General features: G+C 31.2%; 1 protein-coding gene across 2 annotated transcripts; it reads right to left on the bottom strand.

Annotated features, from left to right (window-relative positions):
* Window positions 1–9,175: 9,175 nt before the first annotated feature.
* On the bottom strand, window positions 9,176–26,985 carry LOC112687331 (protein yellow). 2 transcript variants are annotated; one of them, XM_025559976.1, is made up of 3 exons: window positions 26,905–26,985; window positions 22,229–22,513; window positions 9,176–10,479 (listed from the first exon to the last, which is right to left on the bottom strand). In XM_025559976.1, the coding sequence occupies exons 2-3, from the start codon at window positions 22,503–22,505 to the stop codon at window positions 9,500–9,502; spliced, it is 1,257 nt and encodes a 418-aa protein (XP_025415761.1). In that variant the 5' UTR covers window positions 22,506–22,513; window positions 26,905–26,985; the 3' UTR covers window positions 9,176–9,499. The 2 variants fall into 2 exon arrangements, with proteins under 2 accessions (XP_025415761.1, XP_025415762.1); XM_025559977.1 differs by lacking the exon at window positions 9,176–10,479 and adding an exon at window positions 14,475–15,613.
* Between the last annotated feature and the right edge of the window lie 879 nt (window positions 26,986–27,864).

Here is a 27,864-nt window from a genome sequence, read left to right as displayed (position 1 = left end):
ACAGTATGCCGTAAATGTTGCCAAAATTTGTATAACCTTTCAATAGTCTTCACAATTGTAACGAAAAATTTGAAGTTTGATAAAATGACAAATTTTTAAGTACGAACTAGACAATCTTTCAAGTCAAATATTTCTGATCATTGTGATGATCGGAACAATTTTTTTAGTCGAAATTGTGTACAAAAATACAAAAATAAAAATTTATTTTTATTATTAAAATGTTATTGTAATATTTATTATTTTGATTATTATTATTAGTTATACTAAATTTAATTGCATATTTAAATTACATACAAAATATTTAGTTTGGCTCGAATAAACCTTTTGTTGATTTTCGTTTATTAGCTACATATAAAATATAACAAACGTATTTTTTACAGTACACCATTAGATTCTACCTTTGAATTATCTCGCATCAGGATTTATCCAACAATTTGAATAGTTATTATACTTATCGACTGCAATTCTTTAGCTGATTATTAGAATTAAATCTATTTAATTTTAATAATCATATTCATATTCAAGATGGATTGTCAAAAGAACAAGTATAACATCAGTACGTAGAATTTATAAGTTTATTATTTATTTTACAAGAATATATTATACCTTATTATACAATCGTAATTGTAGTATGTTCGTGTGGAATATATTCGTCAGTTATACAGTGTATATATACTCTTTAAAACTTTTAAGTTTTGAAGAAGAACCTTAACAATTAATTTTATAATAATTATTTTATATTTTACACATTAGTTGAGAACTGGTTGTACAATCATTTTGAAAAATGTATTGCTTGATCTATTTAATATTATACTGACACAATAAAACAAAATTATATGTACTTTATTTTTTTTTTATAGGTGTTGTAATAAAACCTAGAATAGGACCAATTCCTGAAAGTGTCCATCGAGTACGTCATATTACGTTGTTTTATTTTACATATTGTAGATGTATTTATAAGTATTTTAAAATATTAATAATTTTAGTACATTTATATTTACCTACCTCTCTTAATTTAATTGGACTTGTATTATTTATTTATTTATAAGGATGATCTGATAATAAATAACTGTAGAAACTTAAGTAATAGAGGTATGATTCTGGGGTTGGTTAGTTATCATTGTTAAATATTTCAATCAAAAACCATCTGACTCTTAGTTGCTCTATTCTAAGTAGATAAAGACTCGGGAATCTAACATATATTACTACTACTTTTGTTATGTACTATTTAACTATTTCAATATTTCCCAAATATATATCATTTGACCAAGAGCGCAATGTATAATTCAACAAAAAAATATATTTGTGTTAATCTTGAAATCTATAAATACGTCCTTGATCTATTATCTTTGATATTTTCCATTAAGTTTTCATTGCATTTGATATAAAATGTTTATTTTAGCTACCTGATATCGAAGGCTTAACGCAGGATGAGATGAATAGAAAATCAACTTCTGATAGAAGAAAACGGCGCATAGCTCACGTGCCAAAATACCCACCGATCATAAAAAAGCCAGTTATTCCGGTTTCCGAGGAACCAAAAAAAAAGAATGCCACTAAAAAATCAGTTGAACCAGCTGTACCGAAGGAGACAAAGAAAAAAGAAATAATACTAGCCGTAAGTGGTCAATAATGAATGATACATGTAAATAAAATGATTGTAATTATGTGATTATAAGAAGAATTTGTTATTTGTTTAAACCATTCAAGTAAGTATTAGCATTTCAACTTGTAAAAAATCTTATATGAAGAACTTATTAAACTATCCATATTTGTTTGACGCTTTATGCTATTTTGATGAAAATTGTAATAAGTATAATTACCTGATTAATTTTCAGAGTTCAGAACTGAATAAGTATATGGCCCGACCTATAAAAGTGAGAACAATACCAACAGTCGATGTCCCTTGGGCATACCAGGGACCATCGAACTCTAGTAAGAGAAAATTGTTCAGTATCTTAATCCATTATTTTTATGAAGGTATCACATTTCTAACGACACTATTGAACATTTTCTCTACATATATATTTTTCCACATACTCCATTCAAGTTTGACACTCGGGTTTTTAAATGTATATTTGAAAATGCAGGAAATACCATATTAATGCACTTTGAATATTCATATTTTACGATAAAAATTTATATTTTTTTGTATAGTTGTAATTTTAACATTTTTAACGATTTTCTTATTAGATATTTTCATGATATTGTATAATCCATGAGAATTAGTATCTGTTAGTTTGGTTTATATTTTTTTAGATCGAACAAACAAGAGAAAAGCTGAAATGGAGAATTTCAACAACAAAAAAAAAAAAACTTATGCTAAAAAATTTATTATGTAAAAAAGTTTAATAATTAATAAAAAAGTTTTCATTTGTTTATTCTAATAATGTTTTATTCACTGAATAGAAGATAATCCTCTATTTTTGTATGTTCACGATCATTAAATATTTTTCTGGTGAAGCAAAATGTATTTTATAGTCAATGTTGGGAAAAGATAAACAACAAATCAAAATGTATGCCTAAGCTTACACTAGTCATGGAAATACATCTGATGCGGAAAATGGAAAATTCCGCAAAATTTCAAAAGTTCTAACCACACGAACTTAAGAAATGTTGAAAATGTACATGATAGTAAATAGGGATAACTTAAACTAATTTAATGTATGTATCATAGACGAAATTAAACTTTACACATAATGTTTTTTTTTTATTTTCTAAAGTAAAAGTGTGATTTACTTGTATCCTTCCAAGTAAAACAGGGATAACTTAAAAAACTTTTGAGGTACAGGTAGGTACAAACGATTGGGACCGGATCGGTCGCGTAATTCGAAAATGGGAGTGCTGGGGAAATAGACCTTACAGTATTTGTTATTTAGCTTAAGACATTTTATAGTTTTGAATTATTTTTATGAAATGCTATGTACCTATCCTAGAGACCTGTACTTACACCTTTACTAAAGCTGTGCTTTAGTTATCAAATTATAATCATATGGGTTTATATATATATAAATATTATTATTAATATATTTATATAAATATATCGATCATAAACGTCACATATCTATAATACCATCATAAGTAAAAATCTATAACTATATTTCATAATTCTAACTTCCTACCATACCCCTGTTTAATTTGTTCCATCTTTCGTACTTGTCAATTTGTCAAATTTGTCATTTTGACTTCGAACATCAATAATATAAAATCCGATTTTGATACTAAGAATAAATAATTACACATGAATTTTTTTCACGTATCATAAAACGTACCTATTTGGTTTAGTGATTTGTTTTATTTACATACCATGGTACGCGCAATATAATAATGAAAAAAAAAAAAAATACTAGAACAGGACTCCCGTGTACATAGTTACTGAATAAAAATATACAATAAAATAGTATGAAAATGCGAAAGTTGTTCTTTCAGTTTCGCTAAAGTTTCACGATTTGTACTCTTGAAGATTACGAGTTTACGCAATTGCACGAGAAAGATTTTTGTCTTTTAAAAATAAATAAACGCCGTAAATTCTCTACGGTTTACGAATTACATACACACGTAGCACACGGAAAATGAAAATCATGCACACTTTCTATATACGTTTCTTACAGTATTTTTCATGAACGTGGCCAAAATACCATATCGAAAAATATTTCCCTTTTTATATATTCCTGTAATTTATTTTTTTTTTAGTTCTTTAAGTGTGTACATATTTGATGTTATTCGTCGATAAATATTTACTGAATAGTGCTCCTTAATCCAACTCGCCACCATAGTAAGAACACGTGGGTTTTTTTTTTGTACGAGAAACATAATTATTTTTCTTTCAACTATTGAACCATGTTAGTATTAATATCATACGCATAGTTCTTGTTATTATAAATGATATTTCATAATTCTATGAAGTAGACTAAGAGAAAGAATTGAAAAAACTTATTTTAATAATATTACGTAAAACTATTCGACAATTATTTCATACTTTTACAAAAATTATGTCACCCAAAATTGTTGTTCGAAAACAGTATATATTTTATGACAACATTTATTCACTGTATGTGACAACTTATTATCACTAGTGCTCGAAGTGGGGGGGAACGGAGGGATGGCATCCTCTACTTTTTTGTATTTACAATTTTCATCCCTCTACTTGTTTTGTCTAGAATAACGCATTCCTCCTAAGACTTGTATTTTAAAATGATATACTTATAATCATTTTTATATTTATAAGAAATTATTTTTTTTCGGTGGAAATAATTGTTTTTAACATTCAGGCCCGGGCGCCTGGCTTATCGTGTTGTTTAGTATATGCTGTTTCGCAACCCGTATTATACCCGTATTTAGAGCCACGGACTAAGATAATATACTTTATGTAAACTATAAAAAAAAAATATATATATTATAAGTACACAAGGTGTGAAGAATGTTATGATGATATCATGAAATTTAAATTGTAAGGCATCCCTCCACTTATCTTGAATCATTTCGACCACTGATTATTACCCTATAGTTCGGAGAATGGTTAAAATATTCACCAAGTTACATATACACACTAAGCACCATGATGTGTATTTTAAACATTTTTTTGTCTGTTTACACAATTTTGACCAGAAGGATTGGTCTGACCGACACAACATTTAAAGATTTCTAATAGTTAATTTTGGGTAGTTGGTACTTTTAGGAAGCATCTTACAAATTTCCCAACAGTTTTAATAGTTGGAAAAAAAATGCAAAACCGGAAATATTCACGGCACACCAGTTTTTGGAAAAATCGAATTTTTATTATCATTGTAACTAAATAAATAATAATCGTTGACACTTAATATTTTCATCAAATTTCTATATAGCGCTACGATGGTTTAGTTTTAAATTTATTTTGACTTTTTTAAACCATTTAAAAAACTTGAAAATTTCATGTTTTATTGGTTTTTTTTCGTAAACTGTCAATAAATTATTTAGGTTAGAAAAAATACCTTGAAAACATATTACAAAGTTCTTCAAATTCTATACTGGTCGATGGAAAACAAATTTAGCTCTATTCCATAAAAAAAATTTGAAGTGTTAAATTTTTATGGAACTGAGTACTTCAAAGAATTTTAATTAAATTATTGTAATTATTTAGTTGTTATTATTTAAATATTAGTCCTAGTATCACTAACACGAAATATTTACTGAGTACTTATATTAGCATTTTAAAAACGTTTCATTTTTTCCTAAATATTTTAATTAAATTTGTGCCGTGTATAAGTTAGCAATTTTTAATGATTTCCAAATTTTAGTCGTTTGTAGTATGATAATATGGATTTGGAGAAATAATAACATCTATGTCTTAATTATTAAAAAATATGCTAAGTATAAAATTCAAATAATTCAAATGCAAAACCCTTCATTACCTTCATTACACTTACTGATTAAATTTTTTTGTTTGTTCATCAGGTCTTAGATATTTACTTATTTTTTTGTGAAATTAATGTCACGTAATTTTATCGATATCAATGTTACTTTTCTTATCACTTAAATATTATTAAATATTATAATTTGTCACCAACAATATAACATTATTAAATGAAATTATTTTGTTCAAATAACTAGTTTTCATACATTTAAAATACGAATAGAAAAAAAAAATTAATTAATTCGATCATATAAGAGATCATTAAAATAAATAAAATTAACACACTGCACACAAACGAAATGTTTTCGCTCTAAAACCCAAAGTCATAATCATAGTCATCACTTATTCAAGTAAAAAATTTATCCGTTTAATTCCTACCTCACTAAGAATAATGTATTAAGTAAATTACACTAAACTATATACGTACCAATCCAAATAAAAGTTTATGGTTTGTAGTTGAATGTTTGAACGCTTTGTCGTTCATAGAAAATATTTGTTTGGTCACTCGGGTTAGCTGGTTAGAACTTTTGCCCCGAAAGTGATGTTTGCGTACATACTGTGCACCATATAAAACAGAACAAGGCTAAATCAACCACGTTAAAAGTGAAACATTATTATTTGTAAGTCGTAACAAACGTAATTTTCAGTAACAAATTGCGTTTTCTGCGAGATAAATACACACATATATGTATAGTATATATTTTATAGGGGCCTGTCTACAGAGGATTGCAGACGAGGGATGAATACTCATTATTGTTCTTTTCTTTCTTGAAACCAGAATTAATACAACAGAAATTGTCGCTATTTATTACCAAGTAATATTTTGATTTATAAATTATTAATTTATATCCGTCTGAGTAAGATTACGTTTATCACATTATTTTATTTATTTTTAATGTATCGATCACGAGGGGCCGCTTTTTCGTGGTCATAGCGCGGTCGTAATGTAGACCGCCTGAGTCAATGTCTCAGTTTTAGATAAGTTACGTATACACAATGAAATAAACAAAAATTATTTTAACAATGTTTTAAATGTGCGAACAAAAAATATTATTCAAAAATAATATCTTATTTCAATACATTTTAGATAACCAAAGTATTTATGTTTCTTAACATACATATGTCTTATAAAAAATTATTTTAAATATTCTATCCTACCTAAATAAATTATCTCTTCAACGATTTTATTGACTTCGTTTAAATCTGATGATGAACTTTCAATTCGATCATTTCAAATAATATTTTTTTGATTTATTTTATCATTTTGACATGTATTAATAAAACTCACGATTATATGGTTAACTATATTCATGTTCTATTCTTTTATGTAATTATTTTACACATTTACGTAAATGTATAACATAAATCAAGACTCTTGACAGAAAAAAATGATAAAACATTATATAACATCAAATGTTGGTTTCACCAATAGCTATAATTCCAGTTTTGAGTATATACAATAAAAATTTAACATTGACGATTCATCGTTACAAATATGTAGGTTTATTTTTAAGATTTTCAAATGGTTTAAAATTTTTTTTTATTTAAAACGTTATCATGTTTGTATACAGATTCCATTTTAACAATAAAAAGTTGTAAAAATTAAAAAAAAAATCCAGGTTTTTAAAGAATCCAAAAAAACCTGCACATTTGTGTAGGATCGTTTTAAAACTGATCACTGTATGATTTTATATTCGTTTTTAATCAGGCACACGCTAACCTACACAAATGTGTGTGTTCGTCGTGAAAGGGATAAATTATAATTTCAATAGTTCATTGTTAACCTTCTTTACACACCTGAGCATATAACTCATCGATAACCAAATACATTTCAACTTAGATTATACCTAAATTACTTTACTTTCAAGTATTCGATTTTTTTGTTTTCATAATGGAAGGAAAAAAACTTTTGGTTAAACGATTATGACGGTTACAACATTTATTCTTTGCGTGGGTAGTACTTTTATGAAGAAACCTCTAAAACCATCATTTGCTAATATATTTTTGCAGTAATTATGTATATAGTAAATAGGTATATTAACAAGTAACCATCTAAGTATATAGGTTATTATACGAATTAATATTTGATAGAATATTATTATTTTAAAATTATTTTAATAATTATATTTAATTTATATAATTATAATTATTATAAAAAATATCAAATTCTTTAAATGATTTTTAAATTTCACTGAGTTAATGCACGCATTAATCAACAAATAAATCATATCTACTTGTAGAATTATGAAAAATATATGAGGTAAGCTTTTTATTTATAAAACTTTATACTTTAAACTTTCAATTTATAAATTGTTGTAAAAGTATGATTTTTATTTATCTAATAAATGTTTAATACTATTAATTATATTGTTATTGAAAATTATCTTTGTGAATAAAAAATCACTTTTGTTCATAACATGATATTTTTAAATTGTTATTATGAAAATATAAAAAATATTATTAGATTTGTATTATTATATGTTTACGGCCGTTCTCAAAGTTCTATACCGAGTGACTAGGGCATTCTACATCAATTTCATTAATCATTATTATAGAAGAAAGCAATACATACCATTTTTCTTCCTACGTGAACTTTTGATTTTTTTAAACCATGAAAAAAACAACGTTAAATTATATACAATAAATTTGATGTATGACTTATTTATTTTTAATGTTTATGAACTGTATATATATATATATATATATATGTTTTTATAATTTACTCGCTTATTAAATACCATGATTAGGTAATTGCATTAAAATATAATGTAATCGTGTTTATTATTTATATATAGTGTGTATTACACGATCAATTTATTATTGTAGATATTATTATTGTTATTATTATTATTATTATTATTATTATTATTATTATTATTATTATTTATGATTATTATTGATAGCTTTCCTATCAGATATTTTTCCAAATGAAATGGATTTTTTTTTTACATATGCTAATTAAGTTTTTTTTTTTTCAAAATTATGACTAAATACCAAATATATATTTTTCCGTAGCTAAAATTTTAATTTCAAGCAGCTATAAGCTATAAAAATTTAGTAAAATAATTAATTAATAACAATGTAAATTTGATGATACTTTTTTAAGCAACCAAACCTAGATCTGTGTGTTATTGGTATATTTGGTATTCGTTAAATGACTGCGAATTTCGGTCGTCAGAGTATTTATTGGAATCCCTACGATACAACTAATTATATGTACACTAAATATTCTAAAGTTTCCTGATTAATATTTATAGTCCTATTGCGGGACTCCAAGGGCTTGTCAATCTCGTAAAATTTATTAAAATATTTACCAAATGTGCGACACAATGATGTTTATTACTTAAAATGTAAAGTATAGTGATTAAATTTATACGTTACCGGCAAATTATTTAATCTAGAGTTCTATAAAATACTTAGGTATTCTATAGAATACCAAAAGTGAGCAGGAAAAGTATAAAATTTATATAACGACTAGGTAATCTAGAATCCTGAATCTCAAATAGGCAATATATAAAATTGATACAAATTTATATAATACTACAGTAGTGTACCTTAGTATAGAGTGCATTAGACAATTTTACTAAGTATACCAATAGTGATGAACTATTGATAACGTACATCGTTTATCGTTTGTGTTTCGAAAGAAACGACTTAACCATTACGTTTGCAATCATAGACGATCATAGATTATTCTTGTATTAATTTATTTATTTTTCAAACGTTCAATAGCTAAAATCATGACGTATACAAATTACAATAGTTATAAAAATTAAAAATAAATAAAACGGATGCGAGATAATTATTCCTTGGACCAATTAATATTACGATCGGCAGGGTCGGTAAAACACACAAGTTTCGGTACGTAGCGTTATCGGCAACATTAAAACATAAAATACACACACTGGGGGAAGGGTCCGTCGCAACGTTAAGGCGGTTAAAAGCACATTGATTGGATTAGATTCAAACGTGAGTTAGTGGATTAGCGCGATCGAATAAACGGAATAAAAAAATGCGAGGGAGAGGGGAGGAGAAACAGCGGTTCAAATTAGCGCTGAAAAGGAAACGCGGAGGAGGTACGGCTGCAGCGAATGTGATACGAGCGCCTTAGCTGTCATTATTGTCGCACACAGTGCCCTTGATCATGCGGACGACGGGCGCGCTGAGCACGCGGTAGTTGACGTCGGTCACGTCGAACTCGGCCACCCGGAACCGGAACCGTGGCATGCGATCACTGAGCACCCACAGGTTGGAGTTGGCGTCCACCTTGACGTCGGAGGGGAAGTTGAGGGCGACCGGGTCACGGGCCACCACGGCCGAGGTGTTGGTCGAGTGCCTGCCGTCCCACCGGTCCGGGTTCCAGCACCCGATCGCGTCCTGATTGACCAGCGCGTAGAACAGCGTGCCGGTGACCGGGTCCATCGCCATGGTCGCGGCCTGCATGCCGGACGGCCGGTAGCCCAAGTGCCGGTACTCGTCGTACGTGGCGGCCGCGGTCCCGTTGGACTGCAGCACGCTCGTGTCCACGCCGAACATGCGCGTGCTGGCCAGCGCGTGGAAGTACAGAGTGCGGCGGCCGTTGGCACGGCGCCGGGACAGCGCCACCCCGAACACGCCGTCCTGCCACTCGGTACGCACGCCGCCCATGTTGAACACGGTGGCCATCGGGTCGAAGAAGAAGTACGGGTGCTCCACGCGCCACGCCACGTCGTCGCGCCACCGGTATACCACCATGCCCCAGCCGATGTCCGGCAGGTATGCGTGCGCGCGGTCGCACTGGTTCGCATCCACGTCCACCGTCAGCCCCGGGAACCACGTACTGCCGTCCGACCGTCTCAGGCTAGCCCCGATCGTGTACTGCCGCACTTTCCGGTCCGTGTTCAGGTCGAATACCATCAGCTTTGGGTCGCCGTACTCCGTGCCGTTGGCCGCGTTCATGTCCACCAGCCACAGCCGGTTACACGCGTCCACCGCCATCCGGAACGTGTTGACGATCCTGCCGGCGGCCTGTTGGTTATTGGCCGGTAACCGGTTCGTCGCGTAGTTCGGGTACGGCACCAGCGGCGGCGAACGGTTTCGGTCCGAATCTGCAAAACCGGGCGTTGCACCGTTAAGACTCATTGGTTCCGCGTAGAAAGAGGGCGCGGTTCAACGTTTTTCACACAAACATTTTCCACCCTACACTCGAAACTTAATTTCTGTTGAACCATTCGATGTCAGAGTACCATAAGTTACCCGTGATAAATATAATATCACTAAAGGCAAGATCAGTAAGGAGCATAACTAGCGGTCTTCCGATTCGTGTTCTATAGAAAGACCAGTGCCGTAATTACTGTAAGGCACCGCCTGATGGGCCTTAAAATATTCGTATTGCGGTCCTCGGATTTCGCAAATTTCATATATATACATATGTGTGTATGTATAATGTATATTATCAGTGGCGTAGGAAGACTCGCTAGTGCTCGTGGCAAACTTAGAAAAAAACGCTTTTTAAACAATTAAAATTTGATGTCACGATATTTTTTTTAATCCTTTAATTTTACTAATATTTGTAAGTATACAATTTATACTTATAAGTTAATATAGTGTTAATTTTAAACTTTGAAAATTTACAATTCCCGCTGTATGGCTAGCAAATTCATCGACAATTTTTTTATATGAAATTTTTTATTTAAATGCCCTTGCACAATTTTCATAATTTCATCATTAAATTCACACACAGTGTGTACAAATAGACAACATCTACGTATTTCAAAGAGTACAATGAAAAAATTTCGGCTTGGTTGTAGAATAAAAATGTGACTTTTGCACAATTTGGTGCCCCTTTGCAATTCGCACCCCTGGCGTAGGCACAGTTCACTGTATCCTTGCTACGGCACTGTATATTATATACACCCGATTCCGCATGATTTCAAATGCAGCGTTATACTATTGTTAAAACCTGAACTGTGTGGTAATTTAATGTAATTTTCTATATTCTTAAGGTGTATTTAAGCTGATTAAGGGATTATGAAGGGTTTCTAAAATGCTTTTGTATCTTGGCCTCAAGTTTTTAGTAGCGGCACTGGCCATTACGTCTCATGGCTGATTACGTTTGTATCAGTTCATTTTACAGGTAAAAAGGGCATAATATGACTAAATCATTTTGTATATTTATTGTTATCTATTAAAATCTATTACAACTCGAAAATTAGAAGAACGAGAAAAATATAATACAAATAAAGGAAATCGTAAATCATTTATATTGATTAGTGACGTCAAATAAAAAAAATAAAACCTTTATAATATCATGATATTACCACTAACTGTTGGCAAATTATATTGGAATATTCGCATAATCTGTAATAAAATTACTGTCATAGAAACTTTGTCCTAGTCTTGATTAAAATCACATAATTCATTAAAAGGAATATTTTACAAGAAAAGACCGTAGTAAAAATAAGCGAAATTCAAATGGCGTAGCTATAGTTAACTCTTAAAAAATTAATATAAATTCAAAGAATCTTAATTCATAAATGTATCTTAAATTTGATTATAAACCATATATTTTGATTTCTTTATAATATTCAAATAAGGTGTAGAACTTTTCAAACTTTCAAATTGCTGCCTTGAAAAGTTGATTAAATCGACTAAATCTATTTCTACCTATACCAATAATAAGTTTTGTGGAGTAAACAAAATTATTTAATGCAAGTACCGAAATTTTAATGCTAAGGACATACTATGATATGTTTATTAATTTACAATGTTAATATATATTTAATCTATAATTAAAGGTACCTATTCATTTTAAAATCTCTTTCTTGCACATATATATTTTGAGTAGGAAAAGTAAAAATTATATTTTCTACTCACATTTATATTATAATAATATGACTTTTATAATTACCACTAGCTGGGGTCCGTAATTGTTGTGTTGACCTGTACATCATTTTAGGAAATCTATAAGATCTTCAAATCAGATTGAATAAAACAAGTTGGCAAAACCGATATTAATACAGAGCTTGTATTAATTGTATAGTGTAATTTATTTTCCACAGTTTGGTTATTTGTGTTAAAAAAAATCGATGTCTGAAAATACCGCTACAGTGTATTATAATATATAATTGAGTATCAATTAGTAATTTTCAGGTAAACAATAATTGTACATCGATATTTGTATAGTTTGTAGGCTATTGCATTTTATGTCTTTTAATATCTCATATTAAATGTTACATAAAACCACTAAACAAACACAATCTTATAATATGATTATTACATACATATAAACAACATGTTAACACATTTTAATTATTGCATTTGGTAAAAATGGGTATTTATAAATTGTGTACTAAGTCAGGTAAACGAACCTTTTTTAACGAATTACATTCCAGACTAACTTTGCTTTGTTTTTTTAATGGTTTCTAGTGGTTTTCGAATTGTTTTTTTAATTTTTTAACAAAAATAATAATAATAAATGAAATATTTGTCATTAACATAATATTATTTTTTTAAACTAGTTTTTAATCATTTATACTTCTCTATATATTTTCAATAAAAATACAATTAGTAGATAAAAGTTCAAGTTCATAAAGAACCACTGACGCTTGCGAATCTTTTTATTCGAAATTTAACAAATTTATTGGATTCTCCTCATCCAAAAATGTACAAATAGAAGTTTGAAAAAGTATGCAAACCGTTACTATAATATTGAAAAAAAGTAGTCTAGAAAAACGACGGATGTTTAGAAAACTAATTAGAGAAATAATACTATTTATAGAAAATAAAATAAATCATCTTTTATTCCATTCCTATTCCATATTATTTCATTTATGAAAACTTAAGTCAGTCCGTCTGGCCATTCTATCCGTCCGATTTCCTTCAACAATCATTGAAATTTACTCAACTCCCACCTTACTCAATTTATATTCAAACACGATACCTCCCAGTACATTTCTTATGTGACACATTCACTCTAGCAATTCGAAGTCTCATAGCACCTCTTCTAATGAAAGGATATTGATCGTACAGTTAAAATACTGTATATTTTTAGTAAAATTTGAAATTTTAGTTAATAGAAAAACAATCAACCGAAAAAGTTTATAAAACAATAAAAATAAATTTTTGGGAAGTAATATAGGGTGTAATATATCCCGTTTAAAATGGAATTGTCCCTTTTTTTGATCATCACGTCCCATTGTCCCGACAAACTTTGAATGGGATGCTTTTTATCTCGTTTTAATCACGTTATTGCCATATTATTTATTATAAAGTTATTAATGATTGCAAATAAAATATCTATATATGAAAAAAATATAAAACAGTTTTACTAGTATGTTTAAAATATGAAACCAAAGTTAGAAATAACAGATAATAGTTTTCGTAGAACGAGCGTTATGTCCTGATGCCGACGAACTATAAAATTACCGATTTAATAATTTAATGATAATTAAAAGAAAATATTTTATTATTTAGGTTATTTTACTAAAAAAGGTTAAAGTAAAAAGAAAATAATTGTTTATGACATGACAGTCAGAAATTCGGACTTTAACTCTCGAGATTTGGGTGCATATGTGTGAATGTATATGGATGAGGTTTTTTATTTGGGGTGGGGGGAAGTAACAGCTGTCCCGTTTTTTTATTTTCTTTATATGGTCACTCTAAAGTAGTATAGTTAGGGTTTGTTAATATAATTTTTCATAGCGCACCTTGGACAACGTAAGCGGGTTGTACATTAAAACAATTATTTTTGATTCGGGACGCATACAGGTCACATTTTTTTTTTTTTTTATGGACACATTCGGGACATTATACAGATATCTTTTTGGTACTCACTCAGGAATTGGTCGAGAAAACTCATTGGAAATAAGTGCACGTATTGAGTTGATAATAATTCGATATGGAATTAAGCGAGCGATGGACGACGTGAAGTGGAACGGTTTAATTCGTTTGTTCGAACTATCTTGAACTGTTATGATTATAAAAGGGAGCAGAAACATAGTTAGCGAACACAGTTCTTCTGCACCGTTCGTATAGTTATTACCGTTAAAACGTCATGGGAACTATTGAAAACACGGGTTGGCGTAGGAAGAATAACAAAATACATGGGTGAGATGAAACGTATAATTCGTCTGGAAACAGGTACAGCGCAAACGCTAACCAGCGCAGCACAAAGTAAATCCGTCGTGAATACATGATCGTGTGGTAGGTAAAATACAATTTAAAAAAAAAAAAAAAAAATAACGAGCGCACTGCTGCCGCGAGGACGGTCGGTCGTCTACTTGACGTCGCAGACGGTCCCCTTGATGACGTCGACGACGGGAGCGTTGAAGATCCTGAAGTTGGTGTCGTTGGCGTCCAGGCCCTGGTACAGGAACCGCGGCAGCCTGTCGGACAGCACCCACAGCGTGCCGGTCTTGTCGACCTTCAGGTCGTTGGGGAACTCGAGCGTCTGGCTGTCGGACGCGACCAGGAAGTTGGTGTCGGCCGAGTACTCGTCGGCGTTGCGGAGACTGTTCCAGCAGCCGACGCCGTCCTTGTTGATCTGCGTGTAGAACAGCGTGCCGGTGTCGGCGTCCATTGACGAGCCGCTGGCCTGCGTGTTCGGGCCCCGGGAGCCCAGCACTTTGTACTCGTAGTAGCTGTCCGATGCCACGGTGGCGTTCTGTACGATGCGCGTCGACACGGAGAACTCGCGGGTGCTGGACAGCGGGTGGAAGTACAGCGTGCGGAACCCGTCCTCGTTGACGGGCGACAGGGCCACGCCGAACACGCCGTCGGTCCACTGGAAGTTCTGGCCGCCCACGTGGAAGTTGCCGTTGAGCGGGTCGAAGTGGAAGTAATGGTGCTTGACGCGCCACGACGTGTTGGCCGCGAAGCTGTACACCACCAACCCGTAACCGCCCAGGTCGGGCACGTAGGCGAACGCGTCTTCGCACGTGTCGCGCGTCGTGTCCGCGATCACGTTGGCGAAGAACGAGTCCGGCTTCATGTCGTCCGCGCGGAACGTGTACTGCCTGATCAGCGTGTCCGTGTTCAGGTCGAACACCATCAGCTTGGGCGTCTGCACCTGGTTCGCCTCGCCCCACACGTCGTTCAGCCCGGTGTCCACCAGCCACAGCCGGTCGCACACGTCCACGTTCACGCGGAACGCGGATACGATCCGGTCGGTGGAGTTGGACGCCAGCCGGTTCTGCTCGTAGCTGGGATACGGTATCAGGCTGGGCGACCGGTTCTCCGGTTCTGAAACGTCATAAACATCATGCGGTCGCTACGTACGGCTCTTGCGGTCCTTGTGCGCCGGTAAACGATCCAGGACGATTTTTCCTGTCCCTACCTCCCCCGCTAGCTAAGCGAATGATAAGCGTGGAGAACGGCAACGGCGAGCGTAGTGGTCATGCGCGAAGAAATGATTTCAGGCGTTTTCGCTAAGCGACTGCGATCGTGTCGGACGACGGTTACTACCTACGCCGGGATCGCGGTTGAAAATAATAAAATAAAATAAATACTCTTTTCCTAATCGTTTCGTTTCAATACTGATTGCCACTTATAGTATATATAGTGTTTATACCAATATTCCATATTAAGCGATAATTTTTTTTTTTTTTTTTTTTTTTAATGTACAATTTTATAAACGTTATAAGACGGGAATATTATTGAATACAAAACTTTTTTAATTCTTTAAACACAATTTGTGTCCCACTTGTTTTGTTATTTTTTCTTTTTCATTTTAATAAATAGAGATTTTAACCGGAGTGTTGCTTAGACATGATAATTAAAATAAAATAATAATACGAATCACTATTAATGTAATCGAACATCGAATCCCCGATAACCAGATGAACCTGTTCGAATTAGAAGTTCCCGCGTTGAGTGTAAACTACAAAATATAAAGCGCGTCCAGGTCGAAAGTAGCACGATTCAAAACACTTTATTTTATAACTTGAGCTACAGTATATTGTGTGGTATGTTTAGAAAGATGTGATTCGAAACAAAAATGTTTTCGTGTTTATCACCTTCATAGTGTGTTCATTAATTTTTGTTTTGATCAACATACCTTTTTGAAATTGATCTAATATGTCTTAGAAAAATCTGAGAGTTGAAATTAATTTACTATGAATAATTATTATTCTAAAAGAAGAGCAGGATAATAATAAATATGTGGTTCAATGGTTACTAATTTTTTTTCTAATGAATTTAAAATATCTATCAGGCTTTTTTTTGATATAAACTACAACATGTCGATAAGAATAACTTAAAAATCGTTAGGTATAATAATACCCAAGCATAACATATTTTGGTTGAAACTACGATTGAAATATTATTTAATTGAATGATCTTTTATAACGTGTATTTTAATTTATTTTTTTATTTTTTAGAATCCTTGTGCCAATTTTATTTTTTTTCCGGAGAAAAGTTGTAAATTAAGGTCTGAAGTAGATTAGATATAAATTTTAAACTACGAAATAAAAACATTGTTTTCAAAAGTCTTTGTGTTAAAAATAAATTGTTCTCAAATTATTAGAAAAACTACCTTCAAATTTTGAATCATACGGAGAATCATCCGAAGGGTCATCATCCAAATAACTTTCATCACCGGAATCATCATCATGAATTTCAAGCTCTGAAATTTGATTTTCAGTAAGGCTCATCATTAATATAATTTGAGTATCGTAATATTAATAATAATTATAGATCGTTCTGGAAGTATAAAAATCATTTTTCATATTAGTTCGGTCATAAAATTTGAAGAAAAACGAACATGCGTTTATAGTTCTACCATAGACTATCCATAATCCGATAAAAATTATTTTTCATTAGGATTAAATTTAGTAGAAAACAATGTAAAATATGATTGGTAAATCAAATAAAATACAAAAAATAAGTAAACAAATCAGTATGAGAGGGTAAAACGTATTTATATGAATTAAGATAAGTTTTTATATTCTATACTTTAACTATAAAGTATGATTTTATAAAAGATACAGTTATTATTTTAAAATTTTAATGCACAAATTTTACCTCCAGTGCTGAATTGATAATATTAAGCTATTATGTAATACTGTAATATTATTAAAGTATTTTTATACATCTGAAATCATTTCTTATTACGTTGTCCTTATCCATAAGATAATAGTAAATAATATGTCTAATTAAATATTTTTACAAATATTACAATATATTTATACGATGCTAATTTATAATATCTTCACCAAGCTGCATAAATGCGTTCAATTATCACCATGCATTATTATCATAATTTTATTCTATGTTTAACTAAATTTGCTTAAATCATGCAATAATAAACAAATATATGTTCTATGTAGCATGTTCTAACCGTTTCCTTTTCGAAATACCTGATTTACAATCGTCGTAATTGTAGTTGCTTCGTAATTATATATAATACATTTGCAGTCTTGATTTTTAACTCGATCATTATTTTTTATGATACCTACACCATTGCTGGTTCCATCTAATCGAAGTATATTTTCCATTACCAACTTACTATAAATTGTGGGTTATCGAATAAATGTCGAACTTAGAAAATCAAATTTCGTTTTAGCAGTCACTTGTCACACTTCACTTGCGGAATGGAAGATCCTTTTAGATCATCATCAAAATACGTTTGATCACGTTTGGGAAAAAAAAGTTTCGGTAATGGTATATAGGTATAATATTATGCTGTGTTCGATTGAAACGTTTGCGTGTTTTTTCAAGTCTTAAGTATTATAAGTATTATAGCAAATGTATACGTCTTCCATACGTGTGAACCTGTTTTAGTATAATCAGGATATCTTTATAATTCGTCGAGGAATATTTTTACGGGATTTATTGTTAACAATGGTCAGCGAATAATAGACGATAGTGAAACTCGTAACTCGTTCATTGTTTCATAGTCGCAGGCGTTCAGCGTTTCAGTTACCAATAGATATATCGTCGTAAGAGAATATCGGATTTTTCGCGTCCTGAGTAGTTATTATCGAAGACTGATGTCGATGACGTATATTATTGGCGTACTCTGTTATAGAAATGTTTCGAAGGACATAACCTCCGGAATTATTAGAGCCACCACTGAACGTTGAGTGTATAGTATTTACATCGATACTGTGAATACACGTTAGCGTTGAAAAGAAGAATAATCATTTGTAGACCCAAACTTGACCGACTTATTGTACTTGCGGGCAGTATGTGTAATGGCGATTACGATCGGTTTATTGTTCATTGTTCAAGAGACAGCGCGGACAATAATACTAATGTATACATATCATGCAGGATTAGTTAATACTACAACCGTGCATTATAACATTAACGTGTATTTTTATTCTTTCATTCGGGCATTAAAATATGCAGCTTCTGCGGGGGGTACCTTATTACTGTGCATATAAAATGATTAGATCGGAAACGGTTAAAATCTTCTGAAAAACTAGAAAACGTATCTGTATTGTATACATCGTACATTTCTGAAAATAACAATCGCAGTTCGTTACCGTGGTCTGTTACGTTTTTATAGTAACTGCGAGAAACATGTACTATCGATTAGTTTCCCTTTGGTTTATTAACGATGGTACCAATTGTGGACACCGTAGTAAATAAAAGTAAAATAAGGTTCAAAGTGGCAGTCCGTCGTTATCGTTCGTGTCAAGTTATTTATTTACCGCGTGTCAGCGTACGTCCAGTGTTGTACAACAGAATTCTGGTGATTTTCACTGAACTTAATCCAAACAAATGTAAATTGTATAACAGTAGGTACATAATACAGTGAATTTTTGATGGTTAAGAACATAATATGACGTCTAAGATATCTGTATAGTTAACAATGGAAAAAAATTGATAAATAACTAATTAATACAGACATAATCTCAACGTGTAGTAATTAGTTAATGTATACTTCACATTGGTCGATGAGTGATTAAAGATGTACTAAATTCATATAGTGAATTTTTATAACTTTACATTATCGAATGTTAGGGATGTCTATTTTTTTATATTTTTTATAGACTTTTTTTTTAATTTTATGTAAAATAATGGACGTAGGTTGATTTTTAAACATCAAGAGTTGTAGAAAAACGCATTGAATTTTTCCGTTTATCACAATGATTGTATAATCAAACGAAACTATTAATTTTGTTATTTAATACAATTTAGAATATAAAAATACTTTTAAAACACGCACACAAAAAAATAATTAATGCAAACACCATCACCAAAAACTAACTACAAAAAAAGCAATAGCAATAAAAATAAAATAAATAATAAATATACATATATACATATAACATATAAAAGTGTGTACTTAACATGTATACGATTGTTCGACACTCCGTAACTGATAATAACAGTTAAGTGTAATACACACAGATGTAAAAAATAGACGGTTCGGAAACCAATAACAATCGATTGTCGTAATACGAATTTCCGTACACGAATTGAACTTATCGTTGTGTATTATGTTCGTGTTTTACTTATTTCGGAGATCGCGGATCGATGATAAATGTAAAAAAAAAAAAAAATAATAGGAAAAAAATTCGTGGAGTTCATTGTCGTGCCGAAATTGATTGAATGTAGGTGTAGTATTATTACCACATGGCTAAGACAGCTACGTATCGTTTTCTCCTTCATACGAATGCTGATTACAAGTATTATTTCGACAACGTCAATGTCCGATAATAATGATCATTTATTTACGTTGTTTTACGCGTGTACACGAATCGCCGTGTGCACGTATGTATATCAACAGTTATACAACGACGTTTTGCAACTCTTTGCCGCATTTTAATGACGAATATCGATATTCCTACAGAAATAATAAATGGTTCAGGTTTTGTAAATAGTTTTTCTATTTTCATCATTATTTCACGAATCGAAATTCTTCGCCGATGCGTATTTTTTTTATCAAATCGTTATAATACTTTACGAATCATTCACTGTAAGATACATAACCGATAATTATGTATTAATACCATATAGTGTCGTTTTACAACGCGGTCTCATCGGCTCCTAACCGATCTAACATCTAACTCCTAACGGACATTGAAAAGCGATAATTCCGTGTCATTTATTTTCGAGCCCGCGATAGATTTTCACGATCTACCGCAAAAAGAATTATTGATCGATCATATCGCCCGACTGGCCTTGTGGTGTTGATAATATTAACATAATAATAATAATAATAATAATAAATAAATAAATAAATAAACACGTTTAGCCGACCTCCACCGATTTATTTAAATAAAACACAATGCTGCTGTACATAAGCGTAGTATATACAAATGGCGTATCGCAAAGGCATGCTTAATTACGTATAATCATATAATGATGGGGAGGCGGGGAGGGAAGTGGTCACATTTTATTTATTTATATGGTTAACAAAAAAAAACTGCCAAGTATTTAGCACAGGATACGCGCTTGCCGATCCAGAGCCGGCCACGGAAGGATGTGCGAGTCAAGATGCACCTGAACGTTTTAAAATAATTTTCGTGGAAATATCGTTGGTAATAATTTCAATGCGATTTTCATCACGAAAACATGGAAACTGCGCAAGATATTATATCCGAAAATATGTTGAGAAGTCAAAAATGAATTATAAATCGATAAAATATCGCAGAAAAGATTTAAATCCATCTGGTCTGTTTTCAATTAATAGTGCATGGTGGTCAGTACTGTTCGTTACTGATGGAGAGGTACGGGATGCGAGTTTGGTAAACGCGCACGTAGCGTCACGGTTCTAGAACCATTTGGGTCGGTGTCAGGCATCGTCTGATTACCATCACGGTCAACCGATGCCATCAAACCTGACATTATGCTACTCGTCACTAATATTATTATTATTATTATTATTATTATTATTATTATTATTATTATTATTACTGTTGATATAATTGTTTTTTTTTTTTTATCATTACAATATTATATAACACTAACTTGTCACTTTATGCTTTCAAATCGTGAGAACCAAAAAGCAATTTTTTCAAATTAATCCTATTATTCGAATGGTATATCTTACATAAAAACAATAGGTTCGTATAGGTACGTAATGTATATTAAGACTGATTGATAACATTTAATTTAAAGTACATTTTTATATTTTTTTTTTGAAATCATATTCATATCTATGAATTATAAAAAACTTTTGATAATTTTATTCGATGTATTATTTGTGTTGGTTAATCTATCGAGCGATTCAAATGATTATTGTAAATATACGAATATGCTACACACCGAATTTGTTCGTGTATCGTAACTTCAAAAGTTTACACGAAACTGATTTAATATTTATTAAAGATCTTCAGTCCATCGAATATGTTAATTATTGGACATCTAATTTTAAAACAAAATAATAATCGTGGACCTTTAGAATGGTTTTTCGCGATGGAAATAGCAGGCAAATCGGACAAATCCGACTGACACGACATGCGATTTAGAAACTGTTTTTGCCAAATGCAATTTATACAGCGCTGTTATGTCAAATCATCACAAATGTAAGTATTAATATCTAGAAAATGGATGTGAATTATTTAAATCAGTAACATTAATGCTTTAGAAAAACGATTTTGTGACCAATAAAGCCCGTGAAAATGTATTTTACAAAAATAATCCATAATCATAGGACGAAAAAAAAAACCGTGATAATACCTGGGACACCTGCATGTGTTCAAATGCTTTTATGGTTCCAAATGTAAGTTTACTAAAGTTTACGATAAACGGAAGTGAAAGTCATTAAAGTCTGTTGTGAATAACAATAATAATAATAATAATAATAATAATGATTGAAACAATTATAAAAATAACAGCTACCGAGTACATATTAGAAAACGGTGGGTACTATTAATGTTACATAATACAAAATATTGTAATTACCCGAGCCGAGCGATACGTAGTTAAGCGTGGACGCTACTCCGGCCTTCCATCGAGGTACCGTGATGAACAGCTTGTCCCTCCACACCTCCAGACCTAGTGGCAAATTGTTGGCTTGCACGTACTCGCCACTGGCGATCGCAGCCTGCCTGGTCTTCTGGTCCGGGAACACAAAGTCTAGCTGCCGCCAGCTGAACACCTCCCGCAGCCGATCGTTTACCGACCACACGGCGCACGTGCAGCAACCCAGAAGCAGTATCGCTATCGTTGCTCTTGCCATCGTGAAATCTGAAAAACATGACGATGCGTTAAAGTCTCTACTGTGCAGCGGCGAAGGAAATCCCGATTGAACAAAACATAAGTTTTTGCATGTAAGTTCACGGACATATTTTAGCCTAAACGATTATCGAACCGAAAACGTTCCGAGTCTGATAGTTTAAAAAACAAAAGCATTTTATGTTTCCTTTCATGGATCATTTACACAATAATAATATTGTTCTATTGCATCGTTAAAAATGTAATTTCATACATGTTTGTCCTTGTGACATTTGTCTATGTGTTAGATACATAACGAAAACACTATATTTTAAGTCATTTTTAAAATTACATTGATTCAGTTTTAATTAATTTATAAGAGGATGATTTTCACGCGAGGACAAATTTTCGAGAAAAAATAAAATAAAACCATGGTGAAGTACACGTTGTCAAAATTAGATCCCAAGGCCTCGGCCGTTTCCTGTACGAAGTCCTGAGCCTGCGTACTACTTTCATTGTTTTCGCATTTTCCGGGAATTCGAACTGCGTTCGTAAAAAACAATGCGTGGCGCCAATCGGAGTAGTATGCGGAAAATTTGTACCACGGTGCTATTTCACATTTTTGTTTTTACATTTTATTTTTTTACGTTTTTCTCTCTCTTTGTTTTTATAAATATTTTTTTCCTACGTCTTGTCGGAAGGTACTAGGTGTTGGTTCTATGTGAAATTTCGAAATTTCTCAATGTGCCGGTCCGTACATACGATGATTTGTTTGTTTTAATTCATGTGAATAAATTACCATTGCCGGTACGGCGATGACCGGATTCTACACGTTTTCTGTCGAGTTAACATCGTGTCACATAACATCGGGTAAGAGCTACGTTATTATGCATTAAACAGGTTACAACTAACCGTGTTCTTTTGACCGCAGATAAAACGTAATTTATAGTTTAGTAAACACACGCGTTATTTTAATACGCATTGCAGTTATGCATTTCGAAAACTCAAAATTGAGAGAGAAAAAAATCAAGCAGTCCGGAATTTTCGTCAATCAAACTGAGTCTATGTAAGGCCACACTGAACGCTACGCGTGCTATGTTCGCGATGTTCGCTATACGAATAAAAAATTGTTTTCCATATTGACGACGTGAACGGCCACACAGAATAGCGTAGGTACGGTAGGTTCTTAGTTACTTTGCGACGCATCTCCGAGTGTTTGGTTTGTGGCTATATTTTTGAGCGATGTGTCGCGAACGCGTTTGCAGGTGTTTCGACAGACATGTTTATTTATATTGATCGTGCCGATATCGGCAATCGAACACAGCGTGTCCTATGATATGATATTCTCAAGCTACGGGCAATCGATTATTTTTTCACGCATTCACGCCATCTCGGCTGTTATAACTTATAAATAAAACTCGGTTTTAAAGTTTAAGGTTTTTTGAAAAATATTTATATTTTATTAAATTTTTTAAGTGCTACGTCATTCTTCGAAATGACGTTACTAGAGCAGCTAATAGAGGAAGTACGCAGATACCCTTGTCTCTGGAAGAAAAATCTGGACGAATATCGAAACCAGAACATACGTGACAAACGTCAACACCTTAAACATAACTGTTCAGTGTGACTACTCACTACAGACTAGTAGTAAATATCCTGTGTAGTATACTTAGCGTGTTGTGTGTGGCCTCACCGTATACCGAACATAGTGTACAAAGCGTACATATTATACATAGCATAGTTTTCTGTGTGGCTTCAGTGTTAATCACTAATATTGAACTGAATTCTTTGTTTATTCGACTAATTAACCAAAAAAAATAAAAAAAAATGTTGACCATGTTGTTTAATATTTTTGTATATTAAATTTTTCTGTAAAAAGTAGTGTTTTATTTATTATTTTTATGGAATTTAAATTATTAGGTTAAAAAAGTGGAATATTTTTATTTCAAAAACTTTTGTTTGACTCGAAAACGTTTTTGATTTTAAATATATAATATAGGTATATCTAAACACTTATTATATGAAGAAACCTTTGTTTAACTTACACACATATATATTGATTTTAAGGCGTTTCCATTTTTTTTTTTTTTTTTGTTTATTTTAAATCAGTAAAGAAGGCTATAATAGAGAGTAACAGCAGCATTGATACTGGTGACGGGTTTCCAGTAATTAGAATCAACCATGAAAATAACAATTTGTGAAAATATTGCAATTATTTAAATGAACATATTTTTATAAAGAGGAATTTTTCTGTTGTCCCGGGTGGCATTAAATTTAAATCTTCACACGTTACTGTACATGACTGTGCGTATGACGATTAAAAAATGATAAACAAATTATTGATACCACATTGATATATCTATTACTATTATTATACAGTTTTACGATATTAAATAGCACTAAAACAACAATATAAATATCTACTCCATTTTTTTTTCATTGAAGGACGGCGTTACGTTCACTAATACCTCATGTAATACTTATTGGGCAACAAATTAAATCCACTGGAATAATTTTTGTTTTCTACACCATAACGTTTAATGCTACATATTATTATTTGAATGTAGACTTACGTATATACATATATATATATAATTATGAATGAGGAGAAATAATGAATTTAACAGTTTAAATTCTAAATTTTAAGTTATTTTGATTGGTTGTTTAAAATACTATTAAAATAATTATAGTTTATGATAAATCATATCCAGACATCTTCTAATCGGTGAATCATTTTGCAAACATTTGATAAGACATCGAATTTTTGAATACTTTCCTAACGTTGGATTATTTTTCAATATTTTTATAAGCGTTTAGACGTCGTGATATTTGACCACTAATCGCTGTTTCTCTATAATTAAATTACCTGTTTAAAATATTTTGTAAACGAAAGTCCATTACTAGAGAATACGATATCACGTTTTAATTAAACTTAAATCATTAATAATTAAAATTTAAACTTTTATAGAATTATCACTCTGATTTATCATTTTGAAATCAGCTATATTAGGTAATTACGTATTTTTTTTTTATATAATAATAGCGTACTAGTACATTGACGGTTAATATTAATCGTCATTACGCATTGCAGTACAGTTCGTTAAAAATTGTTAAACCGTCCAAGGTTCGTCGATTCTGATCATCTTATTTTAGTTAATTGATGTCGATAAATACCCGCATTGTACACGTTATTATATTTATTGGCGAATAATTTGATTATATAGGTTAATATAGTTTATATATTTTCCATATTATATAGTATAAGTTATAATTAATCTGTACAACTGAGTTTCGGTACGTTTTTATTTATATAAATTTGAAAATATAATTATTATTGTTATTATAGTAGTTAGGTTAGGTATGTCGGTTGTTTTCAGAATACATTGAATATTACGTAAATATTCGTTTGGGTTGAATACATGTATAATTCTAAAATTATGTTTTTGTAATATCAATGGTTAGTTGAAAAAAATTTACCATATTTATTTATTTAAATAATGATATATCTTGATATATTGACGTAAAAAAGACCACAAAGTGTGATACAGGTTTTTAATAGTTGTTTCGATTTTGTAACTATAGCGTCTTTTGTCATCTAGTTTTATTAAAATTTATACATTTCACAACAAGTAGCATGTTTCATCCCATTTGAGAATCTCTCGTAAATTATTGAGAGTATGTCACAGTTATAAATGTATACAATTATAAAATTCGAAAGATATTTGTTACTATTTGTTGCATCTAATTGTTAATCGCATCACGTGTACGACTATATGTGTGACAATGTAATAAATTTCTATACTTTCATTTTAATTTCCAGACACTCGTTTTAGATTACTTAACAAAATAAAGTAATAATTTTTTTCATAACTACTATATTAAATACCATATACCCTAAACTATTTAGTAGTGCTAAATTGTTTTTTCTAATATATGAAAAATTATGTAATATAAATTATTTTAGGTGTACACTAATAAAAGTTATCGATTATGTAAGTAACTGCAATAAATTTAATTAAAAATGATAAAATCCTGTAACAGGTATTTTATAAAATATTATCACACCGAAACAAAGAACTGTTACCTAACGTATTAGTTAGAAATTTGTATATATTTTTAATAATATTAAGGAATTAACTTATGTTATGATTAACAAATATATAGTTACCACGAGGACAGAAACACTTTTTTAATTTATTATTATGGTGTTAAAGTTGAAATGTCACAGTAAACGTGAATTAAATACTTATTTAAAAACGTTTTTTTTTTTTAAATTTTTAAACTTTTTCTTACATTTCATATACACACAATTTTATTAAACTTAAACATTGAATTTAAATTTATCTTATTATTTAACATGTAATATAATAATAATGCGGTAAAAACAAATAATAACTATAGGAAAAATAAATATCCAAACTTACCAGTTACGGTGCTGCTACGAATGGTTGCAATAGATTAATAAAAGTTTTTAACGCAGAGTGATCGGTGGTCAGACAACTGATGGCAGTGAAAGAGGGGGTAACCAGTTTGGACCTCTGAAGTCTGAAGACCTTGGGTCCCCCCCCCAGTAATTATTATATTATTTAATTATTACCGTACGTGTATATAGCTACATTTCGGTTTGGTTAGAGTTCTTACGATTTCGGATTTCCCTATAGATATAATTTCTTCTGGACTAATACATTAAATTATATTTTAATACAGCGATCTCAATTAAACCGATTTTCCTTTTCCTTTGAATAGCGTATAAACTGAACCATACTCCACGCATATATATCTTAATATTCCATACATATATATTAATCTGTACATGAATTTTTTTATGTAATATATTTACGTGGACTGTTGTAATTTTTGACCTGTGGTTATTAATTTTTGAGGCATGTCAACGACGTACCGATAACCTTGTTATGTCGGAAAATTAAGGTAGCCTTCCAGTTTCTTACAATTTAAAAAATATGCAACGTATAGTGTGTTTTGAACGTTATATATTTATATATTGTTATACATCTATATTGAATTTCTAAAAACTGCAGAAAATGAATTTTAAAGGAATCAAAATGAATGAAAAACTAAATTAAAAAGGACAAATATATATTCAATGGTTTTTGAAAATAAAAAAATACAAAAATGACAAAATTGGTATGCAATTAGAAATAAGGCAAAAATAGTTGTGTATATTTGTTTTACGATGGACGAATAATGTTTAGTTACTAATATTTAGTAACTGATGAAAAATAAAGAAAAAAAAAAATCATAGTACTTCAAAATCTGATGGTTTACCTTCTTTATTTATATCGAGTATAATATACAAGTAATAATAATATTTTATTATACTCGTTTAATTTTGCAATGCGTGGGAAACTTATTCCTCTTTAAAA

Source organism: Sipha flava, unplaced genomic scaffold, assembly GCF_003268045.1.
Source record: "Sipha flava isolate LNK unplaced genomic scaffold, YSA_version1 341_pilon_pilon, whole genome shotgun sequence".
In the NCBI taxonomy this organism is placed as follows: Eukaryota; Metazoa; Arthropoda; class Insecta; order Hemiptera; family Aphididae; genus Sipha; species Sipha flava.
Note: the sequence above shows the minus strand (reverse complement) of the source record. Positions and strands in the feature narration are given on the sequence as shown.